At 39.0% G+C, this 15,805-nt stretch overlaps 1 protein-coding gene across 6 annotated transcripts in view; it reads right to left on the bottom strand.

Moving 5' to 3' along the window:
- The window catches only part of LOC122556574 (long-chain-fatty-acid--CoA ligase 6-like), a 189,921-nt gene that overhangs the window by 43,977 nt on the left and 130,139 nt on the right, over positions 1–15,805 (bottom strand). For all 6 annotated transcript variants that reach the window (XM_043703393.1, XM_043703392.1, XM_043703394.1 and 3 more), the window contains 3 exons: positions 12,502–12,636; positions 11,278–11,373; positions 3,265–3,337 (listed from right to left, as the gene is read on the bottom strand). In XM_043703393.1, the coding sequence (XP_043559328.1) occupies positions 3,265–3,337; positions 11,278–11,373; positions 12,502–12,636 (304 nt within the window). The remainder of the gene's footprint in view (positions 1–3,264; positions 3,338–11,277; positions 11,374–12,501; positions 12,637–15,805) is intronic.

Here is a 15,805-nt window from a genome sequence, read left to right as displayed (position 1 = left end):
CCGACAAATTAGAGTTGAGCTATTAACTTAAATTTCCTCTTTTGGTCATCTCCGAGATTTTCCCCATCACCACCTAATCTCTCTTTCTCTTCTCTTTCGTGGTCTCCCTCTCCCACCTTTCTCCTGCTCCTTTTCTCTCCCATCATCTAATGTCCTCCCACAAATAATATAGCCACGTAATGCTTATAGCACAGAAAACCTACTTGTCTGTGTCAGCCCTCCCATTCTCCTACTTCTTCCTGGAGGCCTGCTAATTTCTTTCTCTTCAAGTAGTTATCCAATTGTCTTCTGAAGGACTCAAGTAAATGATTCTCCACCAGTGCAGTGCATTCCAGATGCTAGTCTTTTTGAATTAAAAAGCTTCTTTATTCATGTTTCCATTGCTTCTTTTGCCAATCACCTTAAATTGATGTTCTTTGGTTCTGGACCCTTCCACCAACAGAAACAGTTTCTCCCAATCTTCTCTATCAAATCCGGTCTGAACTTTCTCTTCACCAAGGAACATTGCCTGAGTGTGTCCAATGTATCTGCACAGCTGAAGTGCTTCATCCTTCATATCACTCTTTCACATTTTCCCTAAGGTGTGGTGTCCAGGACTTGATACCAAACTCCAACTGAGGCTGAAACAATGTTTTAGATGGATTTATCATTACTTCTTTATTTTGTATTCCATAGCCCTATTTATACAGGTGTACTATGCATTATTAATCACTTTCTTGCCACTTGTTGCCTTCAACTACTTAACACATATCCTGCCAGCTGCCTAAATTCTTGCAATCCTTCAAATTGTACTTTTTATTTTATATTGTCTCTCCACATTCTTCCTACCAAACCTAATCCCCTCACACATCACATTAAATATCACCTTCCACTTGTTGACTCATTCCACTAACCAGCCTATTTCTTGAAGTCCGACACTATCTTCTGTAAGGTTTACAGTACTTCCAAGTGCATAATCATCTTCAAATTTTGAAACTGTTCGCCAATGTCCAGGTCATTATCACACATCAGGAAGGGCAGGGGGCTAACACAAATTCCTGGGGAATTCCATCAATCCAAAAAAACTATTCACAACTACTTTGTTTTCTGCCACTCAGTCAATTCCATACCCCTGCTGCAACTTTCCCTCTTGTTCCATATGTTCTAAATTTGTTGATAAGCCTGTTCTTTGACATTCTGGATTAGTGGTGCTGGAAGAGCACAGCAATTCAGGCAGCATCCGAGGAGCAGTAAAATTGACGTTTCGCGCAAAAGCCCTTCATCAGGAATACAGACAGAGAGCTGTTCTTTGACATGTCAGCTGCCTTTTGAAAGTCCATGTGAACCACATCAATGGCACGACCTATATCCAGCTTCTATGTTACAACATCAAATTATCAAAAGAGTTTGTTCACTACATTTTTTTCTGAACAGATCTATGCTTACTCTCCTTAAACAGAGCCAGGTTTGACCAGGTGACTGGAAACACTCATGTTTCTTTTCCTCACTTCCCCGACTCCTGTACCTCTCTCATTCTCTTCACCACACCTTTCCATTTCATACTCCGTTTGTCTCTCCTCATTTTACTTTATCATTTACTGTCACTGGTCATCTTTTCCATCTCTCCAACTTGCTTTGGCAACATTTTTTTATGCTACCTTCCTCTCCTTTCACTGTTTTCTTATTACTCTCCCTCCCTTTTCACTGCACTCCCCTTTTCTTGTTTATTTACTGTGCTCCCCTCACTTCCTCTCTTCTTTCCATCTCTAAATCTTATCCCCTTCTTTTTCTGTCCTCGCTTTCCATCTTGGCCTTTCCATCTTTCCATCAAACCTCATCCTACTAGATTTCTCTACCTTGAAAATTTCTCCTCCTTATATTGCCCTTTCATCCCGTCCTCTTTATCAGCCTTTAGTCCACCAAATTCTTTTCTATTTTCTCCATCTATAACTTATTTTTCCTCCAGCTCTGCTCTTCTGCCTTCCCCTCGGGTCTTCCCTTCTCATCACTATCCTTTGCTTCTTTTTCCCACCTTTCTTCCTTTTAGTAAATGTATTCCCTTTTTCGTCCATATCCAACTTCTGTCAGCATTCCTGCTCCTCCCCATTTGCCTCATTTCCTACAATTCCCACAATTCCTACAATCCATTGTCCTTGGATTCTCATATCTCTTTCCTTTTCTTCTTCCAGCTATTTTCCCCTTTTCATTTCTTCCTCTTACTTATATTCCAATAACCTTCTCATCATTTTACCATTTCCCTTCCAATTTTTAAGCCATTCTTCCGTATGACTGCTATTGCCTTTCCTTTTCTCCCTGCCTCTATACTTTCTCAACTCTATAATCAAAATTCAGTGACATCTCTACTCCCTCACCTGCTTTCACTGCACACTCTTCCTCCCCTCCCCATCTGCCCTCCTTCTCCATCTTTCCTCTCTTCCCATTTTGTTATCTCCATTCTTTCCCTTTCCACTTTGCCTTTCTCCTTTTCTTGCCCATTGCCTTCTCCCCACTATATTCTCTTCCCAATTCCACTATCCTCACCCATGCTCTGCTGTTTTCTTCTGTTTCTTCCTGTCTCCTCTCCTGAATGATTTTCTCCACTTCTCTCACCTTCCCTTTCTCCAATTCATCTCTCTCCATCCTCATCTACCTTACCCTCTCAGATACTACCTCTCTATCACTTGGCTTGATGTACCATATTTCTGATTTTGATCTTAGCTTGATCTGAAATGTATTGTTGGTTGAGAGCGAGGTACTTTTGACATTGGCCAATAGTGTAAAATGTATACTAGCAATTTGTCTAGCCAGTAAATACCTCTTCCAATATTCATTTCCATTGGGTAGCCACACTACATTTTAGAATATCCATGGTCAAAATTGTCCACCCACAAGTGCATCTCCAAAAGGAGATTTTTTTTAATGATTTAATTAGGAAGAAGATTGGCTTTTATGTTTACAAGTAATTTTTCATGCGTTCGCCTTCCTTTGGTCTCTCTCAATGTGATAACATATAATGACTGAGATAGAGAATAAGTGAGCAAGCTATTCTCAAGCCTCCACTAATTCTGCTCTGAAGCCAAATAGAGAAGCTCTTCCCTGAACATCATCTCGCTGATGCTTTTTCAAAGGGCTGCAGCCAGTATTCAGGACATTTTCCTATTACTCCTGAATACACTGTTCTATTTTAGCAGAAACTGGAGATATTTTAGGAAGCTTGCTTCAACATCTTTGATATGTAGTGCATACATATACCTTTTTATTGCTATTTCAAATATCAATTAATACCTGATGTCCAGTCTCCAGGTGTGGTAAAAGTACATCCAGCTGTACATTCAGTCTGTCCATAACCTTCATAGACCTAACCAAATCACAGTGGTTATACATATGTGGAAACTTAAACATATGACAAGGTTAATATTTTCATTCTCATAATTTCTTAAAATTCCTATGTTTGGTTTCATATAATAGACTAAGCAGAAAAAGGACAATTACTGTGCAATTACTGACATCTTTCAATATCACTTGTTATTAGCTAAAAACATCTGAGATAATCCTTTGCAATATTTTGAGAGTTTTTAAACAGAAAAATAGAGTGTACAGAATAGAGACTGACAAAAGGAGAGTACAATATTCTGAGTGACAGTTCAGCCATTAATGATAGCGACCTTATTATAATTGACAAAGTAGTGCTTAGAATTCAAATCCGATGTTCATGAAGTGGAGCATTAATCAGCTGAGTTGACTGATTACTACTCTGAGCATCAAATGAGTCTTCAAGCCTTTCATTCTTCTGAGATGCATTACGGCCAGGTGAGGATGGGTGAATCAACTCCTTCCGTTCATCATAGCAAAGATTATGAATTCTTTTTAGTATGTAGCTATATCAAACTTCAATTAAAACACAGTTCGCTATTTTAAAAATGAAGGAGGCAATTACAAGGTTTACTTGAGAAAGAGGAAATGTTATTGCTTCCTACTTACAGACTATTCTGACCAGTGTACTCTTCCTCTTGTAATTTCTTACTTTCACTAATACAGATTCTACGTCTTCTGATAGAAGATAGTTCCTGCAATACCACTTATTCCATCTTTACTAAACAATGATACCCCAACATCTTTTCTTCCCTCCGTCTTTTCAAAAAGACACATGATCCTCAATGTTTAAATCCCAGCTTTGATCTCCTTGAAAATCTTGATCAGGTTGTTCCTAGATCTACACTTCTCTATAGTCTACAGTTCCAGTGAGGAATCAGGACATAGCGGAGGAGCTGAATAAATACTTTGCATCAGTGTTAACTGGAGAAGGTATTAATGACATTTCAAAATTACTTATTAATCAAGGGACAAAGGAGGAGAAAAATTAAACACAATAACTATCATTAGAGAAGAAGTGCTAGGAAAATTGACAGGGCTAAGGAACTAAACGTCACCTGGACCTGATGCGATTCATATTAGTATATTAAAAGAAGTAGCTACAGGAGATTCTTAGAGCTTTAGATTCTGGACAATTCCCTGAGGATTGGAAAACTGTTGACTTAACACCTTTATTAAAAAAGGGAAGGAGACAAAAAACAGGTAACTACAGGCCAGTTAGCTTAATATTTGTTATTGCAAAAATGTTCAAGTCTACTTTGAAGGATGAGCATTTAGAAATACATAATATGATGAAGCTGAGTCAGCATGGCTTCTCCAAGAGGAAATTTCTTAGAATTGTTTGAGGAAGTAAGAAGCAGCATAAAGGGAAAGCAGAGATCTAATATGCCTTCTGAAAATCCAAAAATAAGACAAGGTGCTATATATTAGGCTACCTAAGAGCCCATGGCTTGCAGGTGGTATATTAGCTTTAATAGAGGATCTGCTAACAAATAAAAGTAGGGAATTTGGGTAAGGATGAGCATTTTCAGGATGGCAACCTGTAATCAATGCAGTACTAGAGGGATCAGTTCTGGGGCCACAATTATTTACAGTACATATGAAGTGACTTTTTAGATGAAACAACAATAGGTGGGAAGGCAAATAGTGACGATGACACAAAGAGTCTACAGAGGGATATAGACAGGTTGAGTGGACAAAAACTTGACAGAATATAAAGTGAGAAAATTATTGAATTGGGGAAAGACTGTTGAAAGCTACAGGCAGAGGAATTTGGGAGTCCTCATGTAGATATCTCAAAAATCATGCAAGTTCAGCAAATGGAATGGGTCTTCATCTCAAAAGGACAGGAGTATTAAAAAAAGGGAAGGCTAACCATAATTATACAAGATACTAATCAGACAATAGCGGAATATTGTGAACAGTTGTGAGCCCCTTATCTAACAAAAGTTTTACTGGCTTTGGAAACGGAACAGAGAAGGATCAATCTTATGACGAAAGGTTTGAGTAGGTTGGGCCTGTATTCAGAGTTTAGAAGAATGAGATTTAACTTTACTGAAATATGAAAGATTCAGGATTTGACAGGATAGATGAGGCAAGGTTGTTTTCTATTGTGAGAGAATCTAGGGCCAGAAGGCATAATCTCAGAATAAGTGGTCATCTTTTTAGGGCAGGGCAGAGGAATAATTTCTGTCAGACGTTTGTGAATTTGTGGAATTTTGTATCAAAGAAAGGGCTGTAGAGGCTGGGTCATAAGTTTCCAGAGTTTTCTCTCATAATAGCAACTGTGTTTATTTCCTCCTCCCTTTTAGCCCCTTGATCACCAAGTATAGGATAACTAAATTCTAAATAGCTGAAAGCCCATTCCATACATTTTGTTTCAAGTACAGAAATATATTAGTTTGTATAATTAAGGACAGTGTGACTGAATGCTGAAAAATTTCAGCTCAGAGACAACTGATAAATGGTGGATTACCAACCTCAATTAATTTTTCTTTGAAGAAATGACTAAAATAGTGGTCAGGAGGACATCATGAATGTTATTCAAATGCATGTCGAGAGGCACAGACTCATGAGGATGGACGTCTGAAGAGATTTCTAAGTAAAGTTAGCTAAAATGGAATTGAAGGCAAATTCTTGTCCCAATTTGGAAATTAGTTTTTGTAAGAGACAGAATTCGGAATAGTGGGCAGGCACTCTAATTGACAGGACAAACGTGAATAATAGTGTCTTGCAAGGGTCTCTACTGGTGTTCTCAATGTATGGAACGTTTGTTAACTATGCTTTTGAATATTTAGGTAATGTTCTAACCTAACAAAATAATTAATAGAAGAGTTCAGAAGAATGAAGTAGTCCTTGTGAAAATTTCAAAGAACACCAAGAAATATATATATTTTGAACTCTAGAGCTAGATGTCATCAAATGTGGAGTAACATGGAAATCAGTGTTAAGAAAAGGAAAACAAGGAGAAGGTGAGGTGAAGGAGAGGAGTGAATGAAGGTAAAAAAGGAAAAGGCACAACCAGAGAGATTCAGACAGAAATGGGATACTGAAATTAGATGAGTAAGAGAGGAGGATTGGAGAGGCGGAGAATCCAGACAGCAGGAAGAGAAAGGGAGGAGAGGATTTGATGTTTCATGGTATTACATTTTTCCTCAATGTACGAATGAGCCTTTTTAGAAATTGTGTCTTGATGATGAGTGAACAAATAAGGCATTACATTTTTGCTTTAATGACAGAAGGTAGGAAAGAGATCCATTTTCTGTCTAAATAATTTTCACCAAATTTTACTTACACAGCATCCTTAAATAAAAAAAAGTTCCAAACTGTTTCACAGCAATGTTACAAAACACAGTCAAGTAAGGAAATTGAAGGACAAATGTAAAGCTTGGTCAGAATTATATTTTTAAAAATGCTCTTAAAAGGAAGAAAGGGGGTTGGAGAGTTTTAGCAAGACAATTCCAGATTTGAAGGTCTTGGGAGCTTAAGTTCTAGAGTATCAGGAAACACTCATAAATGTGGGTGGTGAAGCAGCACATTGAAGAACTTTGGGGTGTAAAGGGAGATTGAGATTTGGTTGTAGTTTGCAAAGTAGCAATAGTCAAGAATTCTTTTTAATGGGAAGGGCACACTTTAGGGAGAGGTGACAAAGCTTAGCAAGACAGAACGATTAATAACAACAGGCGTGGGAGCCATAAGTGGATATTGGATGTCCCATTTAGTGGAGAGAATCTCAGGAGAATGAGGTGGGTTTTTATGAACAAAGAGCTTCTAGAGGGCATGCAGGAGAGAAATTAAAGGAAAGTGAGTATTTAAGGCTGGACTTAGTTGAAGCTTGTGTTATGAAGATGTGGGTGTATTGGAACCTTTAAGAGAGTTAAAAGCTAGCAGAACTACCTGACAGCACCAAGTGTTCTGAATAAAATACAATATAACATGTGGTCTCGCTACTAGGGTAGCTGGTCGCCTGAAGACAAAAACAGATTCGAATTACGCCAATGAGTTTAAAATATACCCCAACAAAATGCCAAATTCCAATCAAATTTGAATTTATTATACTGACAATCTTTAAAGCATATGACCCAATCCAATAGTCTCGGGGGGGGGTGGAGTATAAGACAGGGGAAAATTGAACAGTTGGGAGGAGAACTGCCAAGCCACCAGCAAATAGAGATTGCCCGAAAAATGGCTCTCTTAAAGGTAACTTTATCAATCTGTGCAGCATCATCCCCAAGAAAAGACGACACAGGTAGATCCAAATAGAAGATTCAACAACTGGCTGGTTTTGAAACTTGAATTTTTAGTAAATCTTAATTGGGGTTTTTAATCTGACTAGTATTGTAGAAAGGGAAGGTAAAAGATAGGATAGAGGAATGAGTTGTAAATAGTTGTTAATTAATTATTCTCTGTTATACTTTAAGAAACAAAGTTGTTAATTTTTACTTTAAATAGTTCTTGGCCTTTCAAATTTTCACAGATTACTGCACAGGATAAATTTTTTCAGTGTTGCTGGTGTAAATTAAGCAGGAGGGTTTATCCCATGTTGTAACAGTTGGTCTTAAAAAAAACACTTCAAATGATGTAAGAGGCAGACATAAAAGGATATTGTTTTCCTACATAGGAGCAATCTAGTCCATTCTGTCTTTGACCTTTGATGGTGGACAAGGGGAGAAGGAAGTGGCAGAGACAGCTGGTTGAATGATCTCTATCTTCATGACAAAGTTTCCTGAGCTCGTGCTTTTTAAAAGTGATGGGGAAGGAGATATGAGGAGGAACAATTTTGGGGGCCAATGCCTATCTCTGTAGGTGATATAGAGCTGTATGTAAACAAATTCTCTGTTTCCTCTTCTCCAGGGACTGGGACTGGCCAGTTTTAACTTAAGTCTGTGTGTGACTTTCTGCTAACCAAACTAACTTTTTTTGTTTTAGAATATAACTTCTTTCACCTATCAATTACACATTGTTGGGTTGTGATCCTCAAAAGTAGTACCTCTTTCTGGGGTTAATTATTTGTATTCATTTTGGATTGATACCTCTAATACTTTATTGGAAGCTGTTCTCATTTATTACACTATTTTTTAAAATTATGACTCTGTGTTTAAGATGCCATCTTCTATTGTGCTTTGTCCTTGATCAGCCAAGATTTCTACTCATTTTAAGAGCCAATTATTTTATTTTATTCCAATATATTTACTATTGGGACATGACAATTTTTTTTTTTTACAAAAGAATAATTGCTTGACTAATGCGGAATGTTTTGTTTTCACCACAGGTGGTCTGGAGGGCTCAGGAAACATGGCAGAGATGTAGACTTGCTTTAATGCCCATGCCTAACCCATTAGTAACTAAAGCATGCAAATCAGGATTACACAACTGGGTTATTGGATCCTGATACGAATATTAAAGCAGCAATACCATTGGCCGGCTGGGGGCATAAGCCCATTACCTATCCAAACCTGCTGTTGAAATGCTTCAATGTGTCATGTGACAGTTGCCTACCAGACAATTTCTATTCAACCTTGCCCTATTTCCCTCAACAAGCCTGGGGTGCAATTATCCCCTTCCTGAGGTGGTGGTGAGAAGTGGAAATGATTGAGAGAGTTAGCCTGGAGATAATACTTACCTTCATCTCAAAATGTCACTAACTAAGATGCAGGACAAAAAAGCATGTTGGGTATATTTTTTGACTCACCAGCAATTAAGGCTATTAAGTAGTCAATTAATAGCACTTAAGGGTCTCAACTCATTATTGTCTCAATTACCTGCAGATGACAAAGACTGAGAAACCAGGGCAATCCTCCTGCTGGGCTAAGGGATGAAATTCTATTTGCCCCAAAATAATGGGAATAGGAGGCATGGAGGGGACAAAGGGTAGCTTCTGAAAGCCATCCCTCTGTCTTTGCCTTCAAGACCCACATTTCTCCATGATCCCTACCACCCAATAAGCAAAAGAAAAATGGTCATCTTGCCATGAACTTGAATGAGTTTTCTAAAGTAACAATTAAGGCAGAGTGGTAGATGCTGTCTATACAGACTTCAACAAGACTTTCGACAAGGTTCTGCATGGAAGACCAGTTAGCAAAGTTAGATCACGTGGATTCGAGGGAGAGCTAGCCATTTGTATACAAAGTTGGCTTGAAGGTAGGAGACAGAGGTTGATGGTGGAGGGTTGTTTTTTGGACTGTAGACCTGTGACTAGTGTTGTGCTGCAAGGATTGGAGCTGGGTCCACTGTTTTTTTTTCACACTTCTATGAAGGACTTGAATGCTAAATTAGGAGGAATGGTTAGTAAGTTTACAGGTGATACCAGAATTGGTGGTGTAGTGGACAGCAGGAAGGTTATCTCGGTGTACAGTGGGATCTTGATCAGATGAGCCAATGGGTCCAAGAGTGACAGATGGAATTTAATTTAGATAAATGTGAGGTGTTGCATTTTGGCAAGGCAAATCAAAGCAGGACTTATACAGTCAATAGTAGGGTCCTGGGATGTATTGCCAAATGAAGAACCCTTGGGGTGCAGGTTAATAGTTCCTGTGAAGGTGGAGTCATAGGTAGAGAGGGTATAAAGAAGTGCATTGAGTACAGGATTTAGGGTATCATGTTCCAGCTGTATATGACATAGCACATATATCGTGCTATAGGAGCAATGTTGTTAAACCTGAAAGAGTGCAGAAAGGACTTAAAAGAAGTTACTGGGATTGTAGGGTTTGAGCAAGAGGGAGAGGTTGAATAGGCTGGGGCTGTTTTCGCTGGAATATTGGAAGTGGAGTGGTGACCTTATGAATGTTTAGAAAATCATGAGGGTGAATAGCCAAGGTCTTTTTTCACCAGGGTAGAGGAGCAAAAGTAGAGGACATAGGTTTAAGGTGACAGGAAAAAGATATAAAAGGAACCTAAGGGGCATTTTCTTTTCAAACAGGTGGTGTGTATGTGTAATGAGCTGCCAGAGGAAGTGGTGGGAGCTGGTAAAATTGCAACATTTAAAAGGCATCTGGATGGGTATATGAATAGGAAGGGTTTTGAGGGATATGGGCCAAGTGCTGGCAAATGGGACTAGATTAATTTAGGATATCTGGTCAGCTTGGACGAGGTAGACTGAAGGGTCTGTTTCCGTGCTGTACAACTCTGGTGATTCAATGACACTATATCCCTGGGGATTGGCCTCAACTAATGATCTGGAAAAAGATATAAAAGGAACCTAAGGGGCATTTTCTTTTCAAACAGGTGGTGTGTATGTGTAATGAGCTGCCAGAGGAAGTGGTGGGAGCTGGTAAAATTGCAACATTTAAAAGGCATCTGGATGGGTATATGAATAGGAAGGGTTTTGAGGGATATGGGCCAAGTGCTGGCAAATGGGACTAGATTAATTTAGGATATCTGGTCAGCTTGGACGAGGTAGACTGAAGGGTCTGTTTCCGTGCTGTACAGCTCTGGTGATTCAATGACACTATATCCCTGGGGATTGGCCTCAACTAATGATCTTTAGGACCCAGAAGCTCTTCGCCTTTGACTTGCAGGATGGGATACCACTGACAAGGCCTGCACATGGTCAGGATAGTTGCTGAAGATTACCAGTTGGCTTTTAACTAGGTGATTGGCACTCAATATGGTGAACTTTGTCTGTGATAGGAGCGACAAATTAATTAACACCTAAAACTCCAGCTCTCCGATTAACCTGACAAGTTTGTACTTTGGGCCTCTCTTCAATACGTCCCCAACGCTGATCAGGCACAATCAAGAACTCACCAAAAAAAAAAGAGAACTAAACATGCAATTATTCATTGGTGTGGTACTTGTGGAGACATTTTTTGAGAAAACTGTTGAGAAGTATACTTTTTTCCCCAAAAATTGGATTAATGTAAAAAACGTTTTATGAAAACTGAAAGAATTGTAATGAAGGAATAAATAAAATTCTGGTTTTCATACCTGACAACCAAGTGCTGCTCTTAGGAAGCCAAGTACAGCAGGTGAGGCAGGGGCAGCACCTGTGACAATCATTCTCACCTTTCCTCCAAGGCTATCCTGTGTAGTTAATACAGTGGTCAAATGCAAAGCAATACATAAATTTCACCAATTTTTAAAAATATATATACTGCTTGGCCGATCCAAAATATTTAAACTGGTTTTATTGTGTAATTTTAAAATGCTCTCTTGCAAGTGGTATTTCAGTTAATTTTCCATTCTGACATTGCAGTTTCAAGATAAATTGGTGGGCGGCACGGTGGCACAGTGGTTAGCACTGCTGCCTCACAGCGCCTGAGACCCGGGTTCAATACTTGTTGGGCCGAAGGGCCTGTTTCCACACTGTAATGTAATCTAATGTAATCTAATAATCTAATAAATTGAAAAGACAAATGGATTTGCATCTCATTCATTACTGAAGTGGCTGTAAAGGAGGTGAATGAGCCACAAAAACCAATAGTGCTATATTTTTAGCTGGTGCAAATGTTTCTTGTCTCAGATCCCTCCCACATGACCTAAACACCAATTTCTATGGCTCCCTGTGGAGCACCATGCTAATAATCCCATTGTTAATGTCAGCAAACTATTCCCTGTGCAGTACTGGAGCTCCATAATAAGTAGAAATTAAAATATCTTAAATTATACTAAAAGTAGTCACTGACATGTGATATGAGATGCATTCTTATGTAGTTTTCTTGTCCTTTTCACTGCCAGAATTGAAGATAATTGGAGATAACTGTAGCCAGGCTTTATTTTATTGCGGTGAGCCTGGTATAGACTAAAGGCTTCCTACATCCACTAAATGCTGATTCTCAATGGTTTTTTTTTTAAATCACATGTATGATGTTGTGCTTTTTGTTACCACAGAAGAAATCAAATAGATGTTTGCTACTCTGCAGGAGAATGGGCTACTTCCATGTGGTGCTTAAAATCACATTGTTACATACAGCCAAAGATAAAAGAATCGACTTTACAATTTTTTCCTAATAATACACTGACCTACATTTTATCTGACAAACCATTTTCAAATCAAGCTGTAATGAATTAATTCTTAGCACATCAGTTTAGGTCACAAAATACAATCCTAAAGCACTTCCCAGGAGACAATTTGACAGACAGAAGTGCTTTTTTTTAAAGCATTGCCTCTAATTATCTCAAAGTGAATTTGTAAAATGAATAATTATTTACCTGTATTTTTTTGAAAAAGAGTTTATCCCACAGACTGTTGTTCCGTATGATGCCATTTCGCACTTCAGTTGCCTTTCTTCTGGCTGCAAATTCAAGTAGCCAGCGTTTTACTGGTGTGCCTGCCTGGCTAAATATCTAAATATAATTGAAAAGAAATTTGTACTTTAGTGTTGCTATACCAGGAAAGTATACTGTTCAGTCAGCACAGTGTTGAAATTGCCCACTGAAATTCTGCAATTTTCCAAAAGATTCCTTTTATTAATGTGCTTTTTTGAGCACCAGAAACCATTGGGGTTTGACAGCTAACTTATCAGAAGTTAGCTATGCAATGGCTTCCCTAACTTGTGTAGGGAAGCCATTGCATAGTCATTTCCAGTCCAATTTGTAGCAGATTTAACAACTTGCCTTACCCAATTGAAGTTGTTTTTAGATTAGATTCCCTACAGTGCGGAAACAGGCCCTTCGGCTCAACCAGTCTACACCGACCCTCCGAAGAGTAACCCACCCAGGCCCATTTCCATTAGATTTTTAGATTAAGCTTTGTTTGACTGCAAAGTTAACTAGTGTGTAAACCTTAGTGAAATGTTTCATCTTTTAACGGTCTGATAAGTACTTGAAAATGTGGAAAGCCATTATGAATGGCTATAAACGTAAACAACTGATAATAGGCATATTACAGTGAAGGGGGTAAATTTGTGCACATGTGTAAACTGGTATTACTGTGTGACAGTACTATTGAAAGCTTACTTGTTAAATATTTTTACTAGCTTTTAAGTAAAAGGAACTTGTTTAAAAAAATCCTAAAAAATCTCAGATTCTTTCTTCCCATGTCCAAACTCAGCAAACTGTTTGATAAAGATAAAGTCTCACACTCTCTCCCATTTACAGAGGAACCTCGATTATCCAAATAACAACTATCTGAATTAGATCTCCAGGTGCCGATAGAAACATTACATTAGACGTCTTTCCAACACTGATCATGTCTTTTGTTTACAGTAATTAAAAGTGAACTCAGCTTACCGAAATGCTGCTGAGAACAGTCCTGGACATTGATGGGAGCCCAGGCACAATCTCCAAATTACTGACTTTCTCACTTTCTTCTCTCTCTCTCTCTTCCCACACTTTTCCTGGAGTTCGACACAGGGGTGTACCCTAAAATCCCCCCCCCCGCTTCCCCAAATAATCTCTCCAACATTGTCCTGTACAAAGCAAAGGTGGAACCTTTCAAAAAGTTACAGTAAAAGGTTTTGTGTGCGCGCGCACTATTTGGAGACTCACCCCCCCCCCAAAGGCAGCAGCAGTCTTACTGTTAGTGTCCGGTCCGGCTGCCCCGGGGCGGATGGGGGGGGAAACGGGGATGAGGATGGACGGTGGGGGCCGTTGTTGGACGGGGTTAGGAGGCGGTCGACGGTGGGGGGGGTAGAGGCTCACGCGCTGTGTGCTGCTGCCTCATCTCCTGAACAGGGAGCGGATTTAACAGAAAACTGAGCCCCAGAGGGCAGGCATTGAATCAATTAACCGAATAATCAATTATCCGAACGAAATAGTGCCCGCCCATCTCGTTCAGATAATGGAGGTTCCTCTGTATTTATCCATGTCATCCCTAGTGAAAGCTTGCTGTTTTCATATTGTGGTTCCCACTTGTTTCAGATAAGATACCTTGGCCGATCAAAAAGGATGAGATAATATCAACTAAGCGTCTTTATTGCTGCAGCCAGGATAATTTACCAGTGGTCTCAGCCCCCACTTGCACAACTGCCATTTTAATTTTTAACTCAAAGGCCAACAACATCAGGCCACAGGGCTTACAGAGCAGTAGAAAATCTGGGGGCCTTTTCTTCCTAAACTCTATCACGCTCTGAGTACTGTGTATAGTTCTGGTCACCGTCCTATAGGAAGGATGTTATTAAACTGGAGAAAGTGCTGAAAAGATTTAGGAGCATGTCACCGGGACTGGAGTTATGAGGAGAGGCTCAATCGGCTGGAATATAGGAGGTTGAGGGATCATCTTAGAGATTTATAAAATCATGAGGGGCATATGTGAATAGCAAGGGTCTTTTTCCCTAGGGTAAGGGAGTTTAAAATTATGGGGCGTAATTTTAAGGTGAGAGGAGAAAGATTTAAAAGGGACCACAGGGGCAACTTCTTCACACAGCAGGTGGGTCATATATGGAATGAACTGCCTGAGGAAATGGTAGTTGCAGGTACAATCACAATATTTAAAAGATACCTTGACAGACAACATGAAAGGATTAGAGGGATATAGGCCAAACACAGGAAAATGGGACTAATTAGTTTGAGAAACTTTGTCAGAATGGACAAGCTGGACCCAAGGGTCTGTATATGTGCTGTAGGACTCTATGGTGAAGGCTGAGGAATTTATCCTTTGGGAAGGGTTAGGAATTGTAGTCCATGGACAAAGACTTAGCTATACCTCTGACTGTCCTCTATCTGTACACCAATTTAATCTTAATTCAGCTATAAATTTATCCATAATAAATTACAGAACCTTATTTTCACTTGTCCATGCTGTTCCTCATCATCAAATGTATTTAACATATCTTCAAATTTTTATCTTCAAATCCATCCAGCATCTATTCCCATTTTACCTCTTGAGGAAGTGGTAACATAGTGGTAATATCACTAGATCTGTAATCCAGAATCCCAAGCTAATGTTCTGGGAAAATAGGTTCTATTTGATCAATGGCAGATGATGAAATATGAATTCATTAAAAATATGGAATTAAAAAGCTAGCCTAAATGGCAACTATGTAACCATTGCCATTTGTCATGAAAAAGTATCCTGATTCCTTAATGTGCAAAACAGCCACCCTTGCCTGGTCTGACATATGTGTGACTTTAGACTCACAGCAATGTGGGAGACTGTCAACTGCCTTCTGGGTAATTAAGGATGGGCAATAAATCATGGCCTAACCAGTGTCAGCCACATCACATGAATGAATATAAAGTCTCATCTAGTCTTATGGACTCCCCAAATCCATCAAGTACTCCCATTCTAGACATCTGTACATCCAAGCCACTAATGGTCAATAAAACCTGTCACTCATAATATGTCCATGCCTCTCTTCTCACTTAATATTCAAATTTTTTTAAACAAAACTCTTAACTTGCACAAACTTAGCATCCATTCCTTGATTCATTTTTAAAACCTATTTTATTTTTATTCACCCCTATATAAAAGACATTCAGGTATTCCTCTTCTTTAAATACTCTGCATAAATGCAAGTTGTTGTCTTGCAAACGTAAGTTGTTCACACATTCTGCAACACATACCAAACTGTGA

The sequence above is a fragment of the Chiloscyllium plagiosum genome, chromosome 14, assembly GCF_004010195.1.
Source record: "Chiloscyllium plagiosum isolate BGI_BamShark_2017 chromosome 14, ASM401019v2, whole genome shotgun sequence".
Lineage (NCBI taxonomy): Eukaryota > Metazoa > Chordata > Chondrichthyes > Orectolobiformes > Hemiscylliidae > Chiloscyllium > Chiloscyllium plagiosum.
The sequence above is the reverse complement of the archived record's forward strand: the minus strand, read 5'-3'. Positions and strand labels throughout refer to the sequence as shown.